The 21,050-nt window shown below is 45.2% G+C and overlaps 1 protein-coding gene across 2 annotated transcripts; it reads right to left on the reverse strand.

Annotated features, from left to right (window-relative positions):
- Positions 1–560: 560 nt before the first annotated feature.
- On the reverse strand, positions 561–20,177 carry Pogk (pogo transposable element derived with KRAB domain). Of its 2 annotated transcripts, none has more exons than XM_090340544.1 (6): positions 20,077–20,177; positions 18,667–18,800; positions 13,540–13,666; positions 12,771–12,869; positions 10,039–11,520; positions 561–2,256 (listed from the first exon to the last, which is right to left on the reverse strand). In XM_090340544.1, the coding sequence occupies exons 2-5, from the start codon at positions 18,796–18,798 to the stop codon at positions 10,052–10,054; spliced, it is 1,827 nt and encodes a 608-aa protein (XP_090196670.1). In that variant the 5' UTR covers positions 18,799–18,800; positions 20,077–20,177; the 3' UTR covers positions 561–2,256; positions 10,039–10,051. The 2 variants fall into 2 exon arrangements, with proteins under 2 accessions (XP_090196670.1, XP_090196669.1); XM_090340543.1 differs by lacking the exon at positions 20,077–20,177 and adding an exon at positions 19,905–19,978.
- Positions 20,178–21,050: the final 873 nt, after the last annotated feature.

Consider the following 21,050-nt stretch of genomic DNA (forward strand, 5'->3'; position numbering starts at 1 on the left):
TGTGTACCATTCTTTTCATAGAAAAAAACGCCAATGGACTGCTTTAGCAATTAAGGTAATGGTTTACAAAGGAAAAATCCAATCTCTAAATTATTCTTGGGGCAGAATACTAAAGAGTCTATGGGTATGGTAAATCATAAATCATCAGGACTAATTCTAACAATGTGTGGATTTGATACTTTTAAAGAAACTTGTGAAAAAAAGAAGATACTAAGTTTCCTATCCACCAACTTCTTAGCTATTTTCACTTTAAATTTATGTCCTATGGATTTCTTTCATGTGATTCTGGCAACATGGCCACTCTGAGGACATCTAAAACATGACACTGGGGAAGAGAATTAGCAGTGCTCCTTTACCTTGAAAAGCCAACTTAAAGTCATGTATTTCTTCATTTTGACTTCAAAGATATCAGGGCTACTTACGACACATTCCATGGACACCTTTTGATTTAGAAGTGTAAATACACTGGAACCAAACTGGTTGGAGAATGAAGTGTAGATAGCAGCTTGAAATATAGTTTGTGACAATGCCAGCAGTTTAAGAAAATCACCGTAGCCTACTGCCTTTATTATCAAAGTTTATTGTTGGGGTCCGTTCCTATCACTAGGGGGTACAACTATGTCTTGTGTGCTATAGGAATTCTAGGAACAGCCTTTCTGCAAAAACAGTTGGACTAGGGTTCTGTGAGGCATAGATCATAGTAAGTGACCCAGAAGACCCTGTCAGCAGAGCCATCACTCCAGGAAAGTTCCAGTGCTATGCAACCTATAAGGCATTATCTCTCAGCTGACGGTGAGACTCGAGGTGTTGGAATGTTGGAAGTCAAGCCCATTTTCTACTTTTCTGGGCAAGACAACTGTGGCTCCCATGTAGGAATCCTAAAACAGACTTCATGACATCTTTTAGGCTCCCATCATGAGAGAAATAAGACATAAAAAAGAAAGGGCTGGGAAATACATCAGTGGTAGGAAAAATTAAATAGAAATGGAATGGAAAAACTTCTGGAGGTCCAAGGGTATTAAAAGTAAAAAAGCAAAGGGAATCAATTCAAACATTGAACAGCATTCAGATGCTAAAGGTGAAATTGCCCACCTTGTGTGTGTGCAACAGGCTTAAAAAGATCAGGAAAAGACCAACAGGAAAATGAGTACCTGAGTAGAAATAGGTGTTTCAAGAAGCCAAAAATATCTTATAAAATGCATGTAAGCCCAGTGTACAGGGAGAAAAAGTGGTTTTTGGAATGTTAGTTCTAGCAATGGCTTTGTCTTTGAGGTTCTGACATACATATTTTTTTGTAGCACAGACAGCTTTGAAGAAATGTTCTCAAATACTTGTTACATGGGAATGCGTGTAACTCTTGTAAAAATCCAATGGCCTCCTATTCTTGGAGGTTAATGATGGAACAGCTGGGGCTAAGGTCTTAAACCTTCTGCTGCCTTTGTGACAAGAATGTTAAAAAAATTGTAACAAGTATCCCATGAGCCAATGGGCCTTATACCGTAGAGACAGCAGATAGTTTAGTGACTTCTGCAGGCAGCCTGAAAAACAGAAGGACTTGAGTACTAAATGCTTGTCTTATCATTAAATACAACAATGAAAAAAATACAGGGCCATTAAACAAGACCCTAAAAGTCTAGCTGCCAACCAGATTGGGAAGATAAGTAAAATAGCATTATTTGTTTGGCTTTCCGTCTTCTACAGTACTGTAGTTTGTCTATAAAAAGCCATTTTGCACCAGGTCAGGGTGTCTTGATTTCATAGTTACCCTTAGTAAATCCATTTCCCAAAAGGAAATGTGTAAGGAGCAGGTGTACGTAAGTGACACATTTGTACAAAACTTTTCTATAGTCTTGACCCATGCAGGGACGGAGTGTTTGAGTTTTTTTTTTCCTCGCCCGACAGGAAGGACATCACTAGAGTTGTACCCATAAGATGTCTCTTGTTGGTGTTGAACAGATGGTCTCTTCTCCAGCCTATATCTTCCCTGGGAAGTATTTACACATTCCTTTGATGGACAATTGGGGTCAGCTCCAAAAGAAGTTTCATTTCTATTTTAATCTCTGATGAGTGTGAAGGTCCCAGATTTTGCTGACACTTCATGGGTAGTACGTGAGGAGCTGTGTCCTGGGATGTGCTGGCTGCTGGTGGATCTCGACTGTTCTGAGCCCCACTGCCTCAAGGCTCCTGCTGCATCCACACTTTAATGATCTTTTGAGGATCTTTGTTCCCCAACTGTTTCAACCGTAGTGTTATTTGCTGGAAAACACAGAGAATCTTAAGTGTGAATGAACCCCTGGATTCCTGGGTACCTCACTTAACAAAAATTACTGTTCTACCACTTAGACTTCCAAATAGATGGTAAGAAGCAGTTTCATGTCCATGTGTCCATGTGTCCCTCCCTTCCTCCCTCCCTCCTTCCCACCTTCCTTCTCTTTCTCTCCTCTTTTGTGCTGGGGATTGAACTTGGAGCTTTGTGCTTGTTAGGCAACTAACTGTTCTAGAACAACTTAAGCCACACTCTACTCCTTTAGCTTTTATTGTTCAGATAGGGTCTTGACTTTTTGCACAGAATAGCCTTGGACTGAGATACTGTCTCCAGAGTAGCTAGGAATATGGGCATGTTCTACCCATCCAGCTGGTTTTTGAGACAGGGTCTTACGAATCACCATCACAACACAGTGCTCCTGCCTGTGCTGCCTCTTGAGGAGATGGCGATGACAGGCATGCACTATCAAATTGGCTCCTCTGAGTCTCATTCACTGCAGATTCTTGTCTGCTTCCATCGCCTCCTCAGCAGCTGTACAGAGAACTAGAGCATTCTACAAGAGCAAGAGTTCATGCCGATGATGGGATGTAAATGTCTTTAGTAGCTGTAGTAAATATCAACATAGCCTTTTCCCATGTCCTCTCTGCAGTCTTTTTCTTCCTTTAAGATTTTTTCTTTTTTTTCAGCATCTATTAGTTGTACAAGGATAGTTTAACTGTGGTAATTCAATGTACTTTGATCAAATTCGTCACTTTTACTCTCCCCATCTCCTTTTAACAACCATTTCAACAGATTTCACTGCTATTTTCATACATGTATAGAAGTATTTTGACCATATTCAACCTCATTCTCTTTTATGTTGGCCCTTGGGCTAGTTCCTAATCCCCAATAGAGCCGATTTTACTTCCTTGCCATTTATTTCTTCATCATTTTCAGAAGTACAATTTTTTTTTTCCTGCCAGTTCTGGGGCTTGGACTCAGGGCCTGAGCACTGTTCTTGGGCTTTCTTAGGGATAGTGCTGCTCTACCACTTGAGCCACAGCCCTGCTTCCGGCTTTTTCTATGTATGTGGTACCAAGGACTCGATTCTGGGTCTTCATGCATGCTAGGCAAGCACTCTACCACTAGGCCAAACTCCCGGCCCCTCAGATGTACAATTGTACAAAGGGGTTTCATTAAGTTTGTCAGGTTGACTCTATTGCTCTTTCCCTGTTATATTGTACAACTGCTCTAGTGAGGTTCCTTATGTCTTCTGGCAATTTTGAACTCATTCCTGGGTAACTAAGTCATTCAGAATATTGGAGGACTTCAAGGCTTACTTTGGAAGTGTATAAGCTACCTGGAACAGGTAAACTGTGGGATTAAGTCACAGCTAGGAGACTTGGATGTTGGAGAACAATGAGAATTTAGGGGTTTCTAGGTCACACCCATGGTTTTGGGGTGGAAGACTCTGCCCGAGGATACATAAAAGGAGGGATTTATTTTTATTTTTTTTGTCAAATCTGGGGCTTGGACTTTGGGTCTGGGCATTGTCCCTGAGCCCTTCAGCTCAAGGCTCAAGGCTATGGCCCTACCCCTAGAGCCTCAGGGCCACTTGCAGTTTTCTAGTGGTTAAGTGGAGATAAGAGTCTCATGGTCTTTAGTGACTGAGCTGGCTTTGAACTGTGATCCACAGATCTCAGCCTCTTGAATAGCTAGTATTACAGGCGTGAGCCACCACACCCAGCTAAGGAGGGCCATTTTGACTCTGGCAAGACAAAATCTTCCCCAAGAAGCACTGGGGAAGCTGTTGGCAGTCCTACCCTGTAAAAATTTTTTCACTGCCTGAAGGACACATCAGAAAACAGAGCATTTGCCTCTGCTGGTGAGAAGCTCAGATTATAGTAGCTGCTAGGATAGATCTGTCAACATTGGCAACTTGCAAGTCACAGGAAACTCATCAGGTGAGAGCCTGAGCCACAGCCTGGGGCCTGGGTAAATAAGGAACAATCAGGAGATAGCTATGAGAAGTCACATGGATGGAGGAGGAAGAGCTTAAATGAAGGCAAGTTCAGAATTCAGGCAATAGGAGCCTCAGGAAGTGGAAAGCCCAGGTTTTCCTGGAGAGAAAGCAGTCCCAGTGACCAAGAATTGCTGAGCCCTAGCACTCAGCACGTAGGGCCTATTTGATGGCCATGGGTGTTTGCTACCAGGTGGAGCTGAAAGCTCCTAGCATAAGACTCTGGGCTCAAGAGGATCCTCTCCTTGTTGCTACATCATAAGGTGGCATGCTGCAAGGTGGATCTGAGAGAACTGAGACCTGCAGGTAGAGCAGTCTCACAGGTCTTCATCACTGGTGATTTGTTTATTATCTCCACTTATCAAGCACATTAGAGGACAAACCCATAAGTAGCCCAGCTGCTACCACAGGGCACAAACAGGGACAACTGAGCAAATGGGAGTTGAACTGGTCATAGACTAAAACAACTCTGTGTGACCAGCAGTGGCTTCTAGTGCACAAAGAAGAGAAGCTTCAGTAGTGGAAGTATTAATGACCCCCATTCTCAGCTCTTAACAGTAACCCAAACAAAAGGTAAATACAAGAGACTCTAAATGGTTCTCTATGTGAGTGGTGCCCTGACATTTGGGCAAAACCAAAAGGTTGACTTCAGAAGTGTAAATCCTGATGCAAGACCACCAGCAATATAAAAGAACAAGGCACCATGACATCTCCACAGGTCACCTGCTCCCAGTAACAGTTGCTTAGGACAGGCAAGAAAGTGCAAAAGATGGTAAAAACACGATAATCAAATCATCAATGAAATAAAAGAGGGTATGTATAAGTGAATGAGTCGAAAGTATACAAACAATCTAAGGAAAGTCAATGAGAGTACTATTGAACAGGGAAACGAAGTAAGAAAGACAAACAGATGTAAAGGGGAATTCAATAAAAATACAGAAATTCTGGAAATGAAAAAGCTCAATTAGGCAAATAAAAACTCAGTAGAAAGTCTCTCCAGGAGAATGGATCCAACTGCAGGCAAGACTATTAGGTATCAAAAACAACATTGATGTATTAGAATAGTCAAGTAGATGAATGGGAAAAAAGTAAAGAATGTGAGTGGACTGTGCAAAACTTCTGGAACAGTATTTACAAACCTAAGTGTAATGCCTACCCTGCAGGACCACCACCAAAAGACCACCCAGAGCCAGAAGTTCTGAAATGCAAAAGCAAGGTTTTATTCAGGCGGGCTGCAGCTCGGGCCTTGTCCTGTACACTGACACAGCAGAGCTTAGGAGGAATGCCCCGAGCTGAAATTTTACAGGGCTTATAAAGGCAAAGACCACAGAATTACAGCAACCAGGTGTTTGAGGAAGATAATGTGGGGGTTAGGGACATTCCAGGGCCATCAGAGCTAACGGGAAGTTCCCAAGCCGGCTCTAAGTCCTGATTAGCTATCTGCAAAATGGGGGTAGTTTGTGGCTTCATAAACAATTCTGTCTGTGGAATTTATGTGAGCTCTGGTTAATTTTAACACAGGCAGGTCAGTTTCTGGAATTTATGTGCACTCTGGGTCACTTATAGTTTAATATGAACAACAAGATGGCTATTGCCTCAAAATGGAGGTACTTTAGCTCTTCACTAAGAACCAGTGATATATAAAAAGAGATAAAGATTGAAGTGAGAGAAAAGCAGTCAATAACATATGGAAAATTTTCTGGATAAAAGACCTCAAGGTAAAAGCAGGTACATTGAAAACTTTACAAGAAAGAATAGAAGATACACTAGGTCTCCTTGGCACAGGTCAAAACTTTCTTAATAAGAACCAAGAAACACAACAAATCGGAGAAAGTCCTGATAAGTGGGACTGCAATAAACTGCAGAGCTTCTGTGTGGCAAAGGACATAGCTAGCAAATTAACTAGAAAGCCTAAAGAGTGGGAGAAGATCTTCACTAACCATACAACAGACAAAGGCTTCATATCTAAAATATATCAACAGCTCAAAAATTGAATCCCTCCCAAACTAATCTCCAAAGAAACAACCATCCCATCAAAAGATGAGCCAAAGACTTAGAGTCTTCTCTGAAGAAGAAATAGGAATGGCCTATGGACACATGAAGAAATGCTCGACATCTCTGGCCATAACAGAAATGCAAATCAAAACAACTCTAAGATTCCACCTTACTCCAGTTAGAATGGCCATGATCAAGAAATCTAATAACAACAGATGCTGGCGGGGATGCGGCCAGGAGAGATCACTACTACACTGTTGGTGTGAGTGCAAACTGGTTCAACCACTATGGAAAGCAGTATGGCAGTTCCTCAAAAGACTAAACATAGAACTCCCCTATGACCCAGCAATTCCACTACTTGGCATTTATCCAATCATCCAGAAACAAGGACATACTAAATCCACTAGCACCATGATGTTCACTGCAGTACTATTTACCATAGCGAAGATATGGAACCAACCCAGATGCCCTTCAGTTGATGAGTGGATCAACAAGATGTGGTATTTATACACAGTGGAATTCTATGCTGCAGTCAAAAAGAACAACATCGCCCCATTTATAAGGAAATGGAAAGACTTAGAAAAAAATCATATTAAGTGAAGTAAGCCAGACCCAAAGGAACATAGGCTCAATGGTTTCCCTTATTTGTCCTAATCAGTAGAAACCTTGGCCTCTCCTAGCAGAGATTTACAACAGAACAAAATGTAGATTCCTAAGGCCATATACAATGATGCTAAATGAAAGGATTCCAGGATATAGAAACAAAAGCCATATAATGAGTGACTGTCGTCCTTAATGTACTATGTTATCTCTCATCTCTTTTGCTGTCCCTTGGTTATCTCATATTGTTACAGTATTTCTCCTGGTTATCTGATATACTGTATATATGCGTATTTGGTTATTTGAAGTCGGATGGGGAAGGGAGGCAAACAAGATAACGAGCTGGGGTGGGGGAAGGGAAATGGGGACCAAGACACAAGAAAGGGTATCAATGTATGTGAAGTAATGCACCGTCTATCTGGCGAATATAATGTAACCCTTCTATTAATTACAATAAAAATATATGAAAAAACAAAATAATAACAACGAGCTATATTTTTTACACAGAGAAAATAAATATCTGATTTTAAAAGGGAAAAAAAAGATAAGGAAAATTTTCTAAATCATGATACTAAATAGCCATTCAGGTACAGGGAGCTTTCAAGACACTCAAAAGACCAGACCAGAAAAGAACATCCCAAGACACATCACAGTTAAACACATAAAGTGTACGGAACAAGGAAAGTGTACAGAAAGCTGTGAAGCAGAAGCACCATGTTCATATATAATGGAAGCCCATCAGAATAGCAGATTTCTCATCAGAAAACTTAAAACAAGGGAGGGTGGAATAAAATGATGTACTTGAACTGCTAACCTAGATTAATCTACCTAAAGCTATTTATTTACAACTCAGGAACAAATGAAAACCTTCCAGGACAAACAAAAGCTAAAGCAATCTATGACCACTAAATCAGCAACAGAGAAGTTTCTCAAAGGAATTCTACACCCAGAAGAGCAAGATAAATAAAACCATGACACAGAAGAAAACAATACACCTCATCACAAGAACAGATAAGCAAATGAAGAGTAGGAAAGAATCATAGTACAAAAACAATGAAATGGCAGAAATTATTATGTACCTTTTAATAATGACACTGAATGTTAATGATCTCAAGTCACTCAAAAGACAGAGTGGTGATTCAGATAAAAAAAGGATCACCTGGGGCTGGGAGTGGCCTAGTGGTAGAGTGCTTGCATGCGCAAAGTGGTAGCACGCACAAAGACACGGGTTAGATTCCTCGGTACCACATACATAGAAAAAAAGCTGGAAATGGTGCTAAGGCTCAAGTGGTAGAGTTCTAGCCTTGATAAATTCCAAGGACAGTGCTCAGGCCCTGAGCTCAAGCCCAGGACTGGCCAAAAAAAAAAAAAAAAAAAAAAAAGGGATCACCTGATCACTTGTTGTCTACAGGAAAGCCATAAGTCTCATTCTCATGGATTGGAATAATTAATAAACAGCTATACTACCAAAAGCAGCCTGCAGATTCAATGCAATCCCTATCAAAATGTTAATGTCATCCTTCATAGAAACTGGAAAATTAATCTTAAAAATTCACATGAAAGCACAGAAGATCTCAAGTAGCCAAAGTAATCTTGAGCAAAAAAAGCAATGCTGGAAGTATCACAATACCAGGCTTCAAATTATACTACAGAGCCATATTAACAAAAACAGCATTGTACTTACACATAAACAGACATGAAGACTAATGAAACAGAATAGAAAACCAGGAAATAAATCCTTGCAGCTACAGCCATCTGATTTTTGACAAAGAAGTCCAAAACATACATTAGAGAAAGGATAACCTTCAACAAATGATGCTGGGTAGACTGTATAGCCACAGAAGAAACTATCCTTATCTCTTATACTAATCTCAATTCAGAGTAGATCAAGAATCATAATTAAGACCTAAGGCTTTAAAACTACTGAAGGAAAGGATAGGGAAAACTAGCAGAACAAATTGGCATAAGCAATAACCTCTTGAATAGAACTCCAACAGTTCAGCAATTAAGAGCAAGGGCTGACAAATAGGATTGTATTAAGAAAGGAAATAGTTACTAAACTGAAGAGGCAGCCTTGAGAATGAAAAAAAAATGCCAGCTACATATCTGACTACATATCTGATTAATAATAAGAACATACAGGGAGCTCCCAGACTAAGTTCCCAAAGACTCAACAATCCAATTAAAGAAGCAAATAGACTGAACAGACAATACAAATAGCCAATGAACAGACATGAAGAAGTGTTCACTACCCCGGCCATAGAGAAAAGGCAAATCAAAATGAAACTGAGATTTCATCTGCCTCCAGTCGGAACTACCATTAAGAACACAAGTAAAAACATATACTAGTTAGGATGCAGGCAAAAGAAAACCTTACATATTGTTGCTAGTAATGTTAACTAGTGCAACCACTATGGAAATCAATTTGGAGGCTCCCTAAAAATAGAACAACCATACAATCCAATGATGCCCCTCTCTTGGACACATCCAAATACATGAGAGGTACCTGTGACAGGTAAAAGGGCAAATGGAGAGTGAAGCATGTCAAATATGGCCAAAACACTTCATGTCCATAGATGAAAACAGAACAATGAAGCTTGCTGAGACTGGCTTGGAAAAGGGAAGGGAGATTCATTTCCTAGGAAAAATCAAATGGGAGCTATTTTTTTTTTATCTCCACTACGATCATTGTGTGACCCCAGCTATGGAGGTGCCCTGAAACCCAGGGGCTTCCGTACTGAAGGAAGACTTCATGTTGACCAGTGTCATGGGCCTACCAGCTAGTAAAACTCAGCACAACAGTCCCAATTACATCAGAAACACATTCTGATGCTAAAGGTTTAACACGATTTACAGGGAAAAACGTCTTTCAGATAAAAGTTTTATAAGCCATGTCACAATATGCCTTTTCAGGCCCAAGTAACTTCTTTGGTTACTATAGCTCTCAGATCTAATGTTTTGGAAGCTTACTCTTCACTTTACTCATTAGTTGGGTCCAGACTTCAGAGCCAAATACACAAAATAAGTCAAGCAATCAGTTGCCTATAAATAAGAACATTCTGTGGCTGTTACCTGCCCTGGTGTGTGATAGACCCTCAAGAGAAGAGTAATGAGACAGTGTGTGTTGAAGAAGAGCAGGGCCCTCAGCGAACATACCAAAGCATTTCCAACCACTTACCTGCACTGGTTCTTCAGTTGCCCTCGGTCAGGCTGTCAGTATCACCTTCTTTCGGTGGTTCTCCTCCAGGCAACTCACTCTCGATTTCCCAGAGCTCGTCATCTTCCTCCTCCAAGTTGCTGGAGATGTGGCACTTCTTGAACCCCTGGACAATGGATTCACTTGAGATGCTGTTCCATGCCACCATAACCCATTCCAGGAAGAGGCCCAGGGGTGGCTTCTTGGCATTCCCAGTGGGGCTGAGCGCCAAGTTCCCAGCCAGCAGCCAGTTGGAGTACTGGGCCCGCACACTGTCGTTCAGTGGCTTGTAGACCACCACGTCCAGCACCTGCAGCTGCGGGGTCAGGCTCCCAGGGATGATCACCATGTCCGTGTTCAGGCTCTCCATGCAGCTCTTCACAGAATCGGTGGCATGGCCCCGGAAGCCGTTTAGGATCAGCATCCCTCGCTGCTTGGGGAGTGCTCCAGTCCTCCGTCTCCACACCACTTCCAACCAGTCCTGCATTAAGTCCTCAGTCATCCACCCGTAGCGGTGGCAGCGGATTTCCATCCCGCTGGGGAACTTTCCAGGGGGGATGTAGGTTCCCCTCAAAATGATATAGGGAGGTAACTTCCTCCCGTCAGCCAGGACACCAAGCATGGCCGTGATCCTTAGTTTCTCCCTGCCTGGAGTCTTGACCAAGACGGGCTTTTCACCCTGGTTGTCCACAGTCACCCTGGATGGCACCTCCAAGCAGATGGGCGTCTCGTCTGCGTTCCCCATCTGTGTCACCTCGTAGTCGTGTGTCCTGCGCAGAGCCAACACAGTCCGCTGGTAAGTGACCAGCTTCTCCGTCAGGTCTTCGGGCAGGTGCTGGGGCACAGGCACTTTATGCCTCAGAGACAGGTCATACCTTCTCATCATTCTTCGACACCAACTCAAGCTTGCCTTGAACCCTTTTTCTGGAATGTTCATTTCCTGGGCGATTTCCAGAGCTTTCAGCTGCACTGCCTCCCTGGTGATGGGGTCACCTTTGGCCTGCATGTATCTGACATACTCGGCCACGCGCTGGTCCACCAGCGCAAATCTGCCATTCTTGGGACCTCGGAATGCCCGTCGCATGGCATGGGCATTCTGCAGCTGGGGCTTCACTTTGCGCCAGTCTCGCACGTTCTTCTCAAACACTCCAAACTGCTTGGCGGCCTGGCAGTTGTTGGTGCTCTCAGCATATTCCACCACCATCAACTTGAATCTTGCGTTGTAACTGCGGCGCATGCCCGGGCTGAACTGGAACTTCCCAGCTATGTCGTCAGCTGAGAGGTCGTAGCCCGGAAAGCCCATGGCCATGCAGAAGGGGTACCCCTCACTCCACTCGGGCAGCTCAGTGATGTCCCGAGGCAGATGCAGGCCAAAGCTGTCAAGATGCTGAGGCTGAGGGTACTGGCAAGTGGGATTCATTGGCACGGCCCAATCTGGAGGCTTCATGTCACATTCTTCATTTTCTAGGAGACAAAGGGGAAAAAGAAGGCCAGCGATTAAATGGTTTATTACTGGATTCTGTTTTGGGGTCAAAATGCACCAAAAGTAGTAACTTGAATGATAGGTAATACTGTTATCCAGGTGCTAATTTATACGGATTCCAAAACTATTACTCATAGCAACGGCAGCCATCAGTGTTCCCTCTCCTGTAGACATAGAGAGAGAGACCACAGAGGTTATGAATGGAGACAAGGCTGCTGAGTTAGCACATAGCAAGAGAACCTGGGACAAATAAAAGGGGTGCTTTGCTAGGGTTCCAAAACCAATATTTATGTGGACGAGAACCCAAATACAATTAACAGTGCTTCCTAATATTTCAGAGCTTTGGTGGAATCATAGCCCTTGAGCCAAGAAAACCTGCAAGAAAAATCACGCCAGCAAAGTTAAGTTTTATAGGGCAGAAGTTGGTTCTTGTACACCAATGTGTATAATTATATTTGGAAGATCATTACAGAAATGGAATGCAATTAGGAGTTTTCTCCTTTTACCAAAACAAAAATGGCATCAATTGTAAAATACACCTTTATGTGTTATTAAAAGAATAACAAAATGCCTCTAGTTATAACCATCCCATGTGATCATTTCACCAGACCCTTTCAACTACATAAAATGACAGCGACAAAAGTGCATTAGCATCAGCAAACTATGGCATTATAAATTCTTACCTCTGGAGAAAAGCAAATGAAACTATTCTGGCTATTTGGAAGTGATGCTGTATTTTTCCAGCTTCTACTCTCCTAATCCTTTTTCATTTTGATTTAAAAAAAAAGGAAACTAGGTGCCTTGTAAGACTTATCTGCTCAGATGTGAACTATGGCCAAGAACCCAGGGTAAGTACACTGGATGCACACTTCCCCTCACTGTTACTGAGTTTATAGAGCCATGTGGCATGCTGCTGATGTGGCCACACTCAGCCAGAATGTACACTGGACCACATGCCATGCCAACTTCATTTCACTTCAGTCAAATGCAAGGTCACACACATCAAGGCTTATTTAAACCCACAACTAACCAATGAGGAAACAGAGGCTCAGAGAGGAAAAGAAGTTGATTAAGATCACAGAGAACTGGAAAGAGATTTTTAAATTCCCTATTTTAAAATCTACCATCTTTGTGCTTCACCCCTCAATATACTATAAAATATATGTAGAAACTGAAAATCCAGCTTTAAGATGCTCCCCTTGGGGCAGACAATGAATTGTACTTGTCGTACCTGTAACGGGTCCTCCCTGGAGCTGCCACTCCTCAGAATTAGGAGACTCTTCCTCCCGTTCCAACCGAGCTATCATGTCTGGTTTTGGGAATGGGAATTCTGTTCACAGAAAATAAAATAGGTAACAATTGTTAAACTGTTCTGGAGCTATACAAACCTATGTATAGTACTTAAGTAACCTAGACTCCCTCCAGTGGTAAAAGGTAGGGAGAAAGCTTGGTGACACTCAAAGAAAAACTATGATACAGAACAAGTCTGTCTATGGGCATTTGGGCATTTCTGGATCTCTGAATGAGGGCTGGAGCCAGCATTGGGCTTGAAGTGGGTGGTGAAGCTGCCACTGATGCACTCTAGTACCTCAGTAAGCAACCTGGGTAATCCAAATGGATCATGCTGGAGTGTATGTGTGTGTGGGGGCGGGGGGTCCCTATGTTTCTGAGACTGATAACAATGAAGGCCTTTCTTTCCACAGATCAATGGAGCACAAGCACAAATACAAGGTGACCTTTCTAATGATGTACTTAAAAACAAAACAAAAAACAAAACATCAAAGCCTGGGTTAAGATTCTCCTAAGAAGTGGCATGTGCTGCTGAGTAGAAAAATAAAAATATATAGTATGCATAATGGATACACCCTGCCCGAATCAGAAGTAGGGAATGAAGTGGGCACATTCAAGAGAGAAGGGTGGTGGGGTTCTCCAGGGAAGAGAGATGTGGATATAATTCTCTGGGTTCAGAGCTTCTGGAAGATTAAGGAAAACAACTTTACCAAGGGACAGAACAGTTTCATAATTCATCCTCATGACTTCCCGGTAGAGGGCCTTTTGTTTCTCCGTCAAAACTTCCCACTCCTCATCCGAAAAATATATGGCCACCTCATCAAACAGGGCCGGTACCTGCAACATGAACAGGCCTTCCTCAATGACTAGTATGCACATGCAGACAGATGTCCAGACTTCAGAAGATCTCGTGAACAAATGGGCACAGCCCTCCCACTTTACAGTTTAGGTCATGGCCCTGATTGGGGGAAATGGCTTGTTCACATTCAAGATGAGGCAGGAAGGAGTACAGGCCCTTCAGTGCCTTAACACAGCAGCTGTCACACTTGCAGCTCATCAACAAAGCAAGCAGCATTGTGAGAGGAAAACACCCTACTGAAATCAACAGGCTGGGTGACCTGGACGTTGGACGCTCATGCCACTCACAAGAGCTGCTCACAGTTCACCAGGTCCAGAGAAAAGTATAACCACCAGGTCACTGGTCTTAGTCTGTACCTCTCAGACCTCCCTCTTGCCTAAAAGCAAGAGCTGCACATGTAAATTCAGAGAGGGCAAATGCTTCCCACAGAGGTCTTTATGATTTCCTGGGATATCCCAATTCAAGGGCATCAACCTCATCTACTTGGAGCCCAGGGATACCCAAAGACCTAGCAAGGCAAGGGCCTCTATTTGGCTTTTCCCATCCACAAGAACATGAGTTGGAGAAGGGTTAGTTGGATCCTAATTTGTTATAAGATGCCAGAGCTCACACGACTGCTTTGATGCCTAGGTCTGGTCTATAGTGTTCCTGTGCTGAGAAGCCCACCTCCCTCTCTCGCCCCCCCCATCCTCAATCTCCTCCTCATAGCTAAAGGCAGCCAGACTTCTCTTCATTTTAAAACTATTATGTTTTTTTTTTTTCCCCTCTTGGCTATTAAAAAAAACCCTTTACTATAAGGCTCATCACATTCAAAGGGGAGAAATCACTGGACAGCCTGCTGCAGGATGGCCACTTCACATTCTCCCCTTCAAAGCTTGACTCCAAATCCTGGGTCTGAGGATCCATAGTTTGTTTTTATTGTTTTGTTTGTTTGTTTCTCATTCAAAAAAAAATAACCATGTCTACATACCTGAAGTCTTTTCAGGTGTCAGGTCTTCAATCATTCTGACCCCCTAGTCTTTCCTCCCTGACTCAATGAGAAACCATTTACTATCTTTTCATCATCACAGCATCTTCCATGTAGGGAGCACTTACTGGGAACGCCTCTGTCAGTTTCCCTGATTTTCCCCAACAAAGTTGCAGAGAAATAAAGATACACCAGTTAAACCCGAGAGGGGCGGGGAGTGGGTTCAAAAAGGCATTATTTCCAGACTGAGGTCACACAGCTTATAAATGGCACAGCTAAGGTGTGGACCCAGTACTGTCTGATGCCTATGGTCTGGCAACTGAGGGCAGAGTTGTTTCCTGGGTGGATAGTCTTCAATTCTCTTCCACCCCTGTTACACCTATACTGGGCTTTTACTGTTCCCTGTCATCTCTGCCATTCTTCCCCCTGGGACTCCTATGTTCTCTGCATTCTTGGCCTGTGAACACACATCCATCTTTTAAAGACGTCAAAACCAATCTCTTCTCCACGGAACTCACTCTGTCCTACACTGTGATCATACTTACATGTGTCCATGATGCTCGGGGCTCAATGTTATGGTGGCATGGTCACACTGAACATTCTTTATTTGTCTGCTCTCTCCACTAAAATGAGTTTGCCATGGACAGAGCTGAATTTACTCTGTCTTATTTTCCAAGTCTAGACTACTCCAACAGTGAATAAAGTGTGTTTCTTAACTAATGAGGCAAATCATCTCTGGATTTTCCTTCTCTTGTGGCACATGGACCAGTTTCAAAGAATTAAGTTTTATCTGTCACAAAACTTTCTGGAAGAAGAATAGACCAAAATCAATATGCTTCTGGGCTTTCCTCAGACTTCATCCTCAACTGACCAGCAAGACAGCCCCGTGGGTGTCTCCCCGATTCCCTTCCGTCTTCTCAGGGTTTTTTTTTTCTTTTTCTTTTCCTTTTTTTTGTGCCAGTCCTGGGCTTGAGCTCAGGGCCGGAGCACTGTCCTTGGGCTTTCTTCAAGGCTAGTGTTATACCCTGAGCCACTGCACCACTTCTGGCCTTTTCTATGTATATGATACTGAGGAATCGAACCTGGGTCTTTGTGCATGCTAGGCAGGCACTCTACCACTAGGACAAACTCCTGGCCCCTCATCTCAGGTTTTTAAACAACTTTCCCTCCGGCCTTTCCTATCTCTATGAGGTTCCAGATGTAGGCCATACCTATTTATAGTCACATTCCCTTCACTGACAAAAATGGAGCACGGGCTTGGCCCTGTCAGTTCTTGTAGAAGGTGTGACATGTTCTAGACCTGGAAATGCACCAGGCATCAGGAACACTGATGTGGGACATCTAGAAGCCGGTATGGGTGGGATTCATCCCCTCCAAGTAATGCCTGAGCCTCAGAGGAACTTCAAACAAGCTCACATGATGTGCCAGAGGCACAGAGCACAGGGGATTAGAAAGGCTCCTTCGCACCATCCCTCTGTGAGAATAAAGCAAGCCTTCAGCCAGGCCTTGTGGTGGAGGCCTCCTTCCTTCCACACAACTCTTTTATCTGGCCAAAGGTAAATAATGCTGCAGAGGGGCACACTGATTAGTTTGGCAGTCTGCTTTGGATCCTCAGTTACCCTTTCTTGGTAAAGGCTCACAATTCCTATCCTCCTCCCTCCCCTTAGAAGATCAAGGACTCACAGGAGAAGAGGTATTCAATTAGCTGTGTTTGCTGCCTTGGTCTCCCTGGGCATTCCAACACTTATCTCAGAGGGCAAGTGTTGCAAAGTTGTTTACAAGCTGCACAGCTCCACTGAAGCCTTACAATCACTCACTCAGCTGGCTAGTAGGGAACTGAGGATAGCCAGTCTGAGTTGATGTACCAACAGAGGCACTCCTGTTTACATACATATATCTCTAAATAAGGACAGGGTATGGAAATCACTAACCCACTTTCATAGATAAGGAAACTGTGGTTAAGTAATTTGGTAAAGGTTACAGAGGTAGAGTCTGATTCCTAAGCCTGTGCTTTCTCAATAGGCCTCTCAGTCTCAGCAAGGGATCTGTAGCACCTTAAGCTTTTCTTAGAAAGATAGACTCAGAGCTATTAAGGAGAACACAGTTTCCAGCACAGAACACCATGCTCTGGTGGCCCCTGGTGGCCCTGACCTCTCACTAACCCTGGTTCTTAGCCCATGACCCTCCCTACCACATTCCATTCCCCAGCTGGGCCTCCTAACTCTGCATGTACCTTCTCTCTCCAGTGCCTCTGGGGATGAAAATCCACTGTTCCCTTAGCTGAATCCATTTGTGACTGATGCTCAGTTTAAAGTACATCTTTTCCACTTGGAGTTTTACTACCCTAATGTGGAATATGGTTCTTCTGTTTGAGTGGCTTTTATGCATTTAAAGTACAGATTTGGGTCTTTTCTTCCCCTAATTTGATAATCTAGAGTTGTTTCTCAATCTCATACTCTTTAGGGCCAGGTAATTCTTTGTCATATCAGGGGGTGGGGGTGGGGGTGGGGGTAGAGGTGGGGTGGGGTTCCATTACATTGTACAGGAAGATCCTTGATCTAAAACCCAATAGGTATGATCTCCTTACCCCCTTACTCCACCTAGAGGACTGACAATCAAAATGTCTTCAGATATTGCTAAATGTCCAAGAGTGGGAAGAGGACAAAATAGCCCACCATTACAGACTAAAGCTCTGTAAATCACCGTCTCTAGCTTAAATGAGCCTCCTCTGCTCCTGGCTGCTAGACTCCCCTGAACTGACCTCCAGACTATAGTGTATTCATTTGTACAGCATCCTATTAGTTATGCTGATCTCCTGGCTCCTAAGATAAGGAACTCTTCTACTTGTACAGGTAGCACTGTTCACAGTAACTGCGGATGTATGGCAGATTGCCTGGAGGCCACAAATGCCCAATCTCATCACAATGAAGCTTTCGGGGTGCCTTTTCTGAATCCTCTGGCTACTTCCTTCTTTCCTGCCCCAAGCATCAACTTCATCTTTTTCTTTTATCCTTGTCCAACATATCCAGATGTCCACTTTTACTACAGTTCTTATCCACGCTTCTCTCCTCCATTTGGAAATCCTAGGTTAGCCAATGTAGCCTCAAAGCCCAGGCTTTCTACTGTCTTGAGGTTTCATTCCAGGCCAGAGGATACTGACTCCTACCTGGATTAAAACTTGAAAGGAGGACAAGCTGGGGATAGAAAGAACACTGAGGAGACAGTCACTGATCAGTCAACCCAAAGCCTGCCACTTGCACTATTTGCTTTTACTGCACTAAAATACAAGAACAAAATGCATGACTTTTAAGGATACAGTTCAAGAGGTCTGTTTTTAAAGAACAAATATCACTGTTCATATGAATCTGGCTGTACTGCTGTAGGAGAGGGTTGGAATAGATAATGTAGAATTGCCAAGGTTTTATGAATTAGGACCTCTCACTGGACACAGAGTTATCACATGAAGTCCAGTAACTACTGTGAATAACTATACATAGATATATATACCTATAGCTCTAACACTTGGGTAAGTTCCCTCTAATTCTCTTACACTGTTCTGTTTACATGTGTGAAATCTGTGTATTCCTACTGTTAACCCATTCAGTTCAGACCAGGTGGGTATGCAACTAGATTCCCTTCATGTCAGCTTGATGATCTAACTTTTATATAAAATGAGTAGTTCTCTGTGACCAGCAATAAATCAGCAACTAATTATCTGGTATCCACAATGCATCTGGCACCAAGCAAGGTATACAGGGGACATGGGGAAATGGGAGACACAAAGTGCCATCTTCTGAGACGTCCAATGTAATGAAGCTCCTTGTGGCCAAAGGAGCTGTGTTTACAACCACCTACTCCATTCTTTGCACTGCCATTTAAAGCCACAGGGTTGTTTTTTCAGGAACGTACACACACACACACACACACACACACACACACACACACGACTGTCTACTTTAGGAGACTTAAAAGAAAGCTCAACTTTCAAGTCTGGCCCCACACCTTACTTACCCATCCACTTTCTGAGCAGATTCGTACTTTCTGCATATCAGTTGGGCCATCCTTCAGTTCCTGGCTCTGAATCTCTTTTTCTTCTTGTTCTTCCTTCAGGGTCAAATTGAGAGCATAGACTGTAGACTCCATCTCTGCAAGCAAACACGTCAGGTGTCAGTGGGAACTTTCCAGCTACACACACACCAACCTCCATGACTTCAATCATTGATGGAGTTGAGCACTGGGTAGGGGCCTGGATAGAGAAAGGTTATGGGAACTTCCAAAAAGCTGGATGGTGGCATTCTTCATGATGATGAGAGAAACAGTGGATTGGTGGATAGGTAACCTATCTGGTTGCCTTCAAAGATTAAAAAAAAAAAAAAAGCTTTTTGTGGCAGAGACCAGACTGGGCTGTCATGATGGCAAGAACAGAACCGCAGCTGCGAGTGGGTAAGCATTCCAGGATGAGGTTTTTAACAGTGCAGGGACAGGCAGAAGTTTCCCATGGCCAGTGTTACCTAAATACAATCTCAAAAGCAGCCAAGAGGTGTTGATTTGCTATCTGTGAAGTGTCTGAAGGCCAGCAGGCGGGTCAGGTCCTCAGCTGGGCTGGTCCCAGGAGCTAATTAAGTGGCTCGTGCATCACCTCCCCAAATTCACAGGTGCTGTCCACGAGCCAGCTCAAAAACGAGTCATTCTGTCGTAAAGGAATTCCCAAACCCGAGTGAATGAAACGTAGTGAGGGGTGTGCCTGGGTTCTCAGGAAGGGACCCAACTGCTGCGGCCCACCCCGACCAACGCAAGAGCCCGATTCCCTGTAGGTCAGTTCACCCCAGCGCCTGCCCCTGCCCCCCGGGGGAGCGGGCAATTCCTAGGTGAGCGCCTCGTTTCCTCCAGGTCCTCCAAAGAAAAGGCCCTTGCAGGAGTTCAAAGTCAGCTTCTTTAGTATTTTCCCGAAGCAATGGGTGTGGGGCCGGGGCAGGACCGGCTTCAGACCCCTGAGGGTGGGGCCCGAACGAACTTGGTCACAGCCTCTGAGTCCCGCGGCAGGACCGGAGGGAAGAGGGGCCGGGGCCCTGCGCCGCGGGCGTCCGCAGCCCGGGCCAGCCGGGGCCAGCCCGGCCGCCGCCGCCCGCCCCGCCCCGCCGCGCCCCCGGGGCGCGCTCCGAGTTCCCCAGCCATCTTGTCCTCTCTTTCCCTTTCTCCGCCGCCCCGCGCCGCTCCGGCTGCGCCCCCTCCACCCGGCCCCAGCGCACCTGCCGGGGCGCCGCCCGCCTCCCCCGGCGGGCCCCGCAACAAAGGCGTCCGCGGCCCGCAGCCGCCACGCCGGGGTCCCCGCCCCCGCCGCGGCCCAGGCACCGGGCCCCGAGGAGGAGGAGGAACCGGCGCCGCCAGCGCGCCCGCCCCGCCCCGCCCGCGATCACGCACCGGGCCGCAGGGGGTGGGCTGGGCGCGTCGGCTGCCGCCCGGCTGTCACTCTGCCGCCGCGGCCGCCCCTCCGGCTTCCCGAGCGCGCGGCCCCTCGGGAGGGAGTGGGGCGGACACGTGGTGGGAGGAGGGAGGGTCGGGCCCCGCTGCTGAGGGTGTTGGGAGGCGAGGGGAGGAGCGCGGCTGATGTCAGCAGGCCTCGGCGGCGCCGGGGGACGGCGTCCAGGACGCTCCCCTGCCCTCCTCCCCGCGCGCGGCTTCCGGCGCGCCGTCCTGCGCGGCCCCCTGGGGTCGGGGTACCCCGGGCCCTCTGCGGCCGGCTTCTGCCCCCCACGCCCCCGTGTAGGGCGTCGTGGATGACCTTGGCTGCCAGAGTCCGGGTTTATTTTTATTTTTCAGCTGAGCCGTCACGTGGGAGCCCCCATCCAGGGGCTCGCTGGCGTTCTCCGGGGGCCGCTCCGGCCCGGGGGAGGGCGCCGGGCGCGCGCGCCAAGCCTCAGGGACTTAGCATTGCAAGACCAGACCCTGGGGAGGCTGGTGAAGGGTCCGAGGTCTTCAGGGGAAGAATGTTTCTTTTATGGCACGTTTCCTTCTGCTCCAGAACTTCTTCCTCAGTATGCCAGAGACAGAACTTCGTGGGTTTTGTATGCGTTGCCTATCGAATCCCCCCAGCAGACCCTGTGAGGAGCGTAGAAAATATCGTTATATTTTCTATAAACCCATGTTAGCCATTTGTATTTTTATACTTGTATTTTCTTAACTTGCCTTTCTGCTTCTGCTTGCTAAAACCCTGAGAAATGTAACTGCTGTTCTCCCGGCTAATCTACAACCACACACGCGCCCACGGGCCCCAGACACTCCCGAATCTGGAGCATGAGTTACAAGGTGGGACTTGCGAGGGCCAGTGAACTAGGCACAAGCCTGTTAGCCTGTCCGTGTCTTGCCCCTCGTCGGGTCTTTCTCCACTGACCCCA

This window comes from Megascapheus bottae, chromosome 10, assembly GCF_031878675.1.
Source record: "Megascapheus bottae isolate mThoBot1 chromosome 10, mThoBot2.hap1, whole genome shotgun sequence".
Lineage (NCBI taxonomy): Eukaryota > Metazoa > Chordata > Mammalia > Rodentia > Geomyidae > Megascapheus > Megascapheus bottae.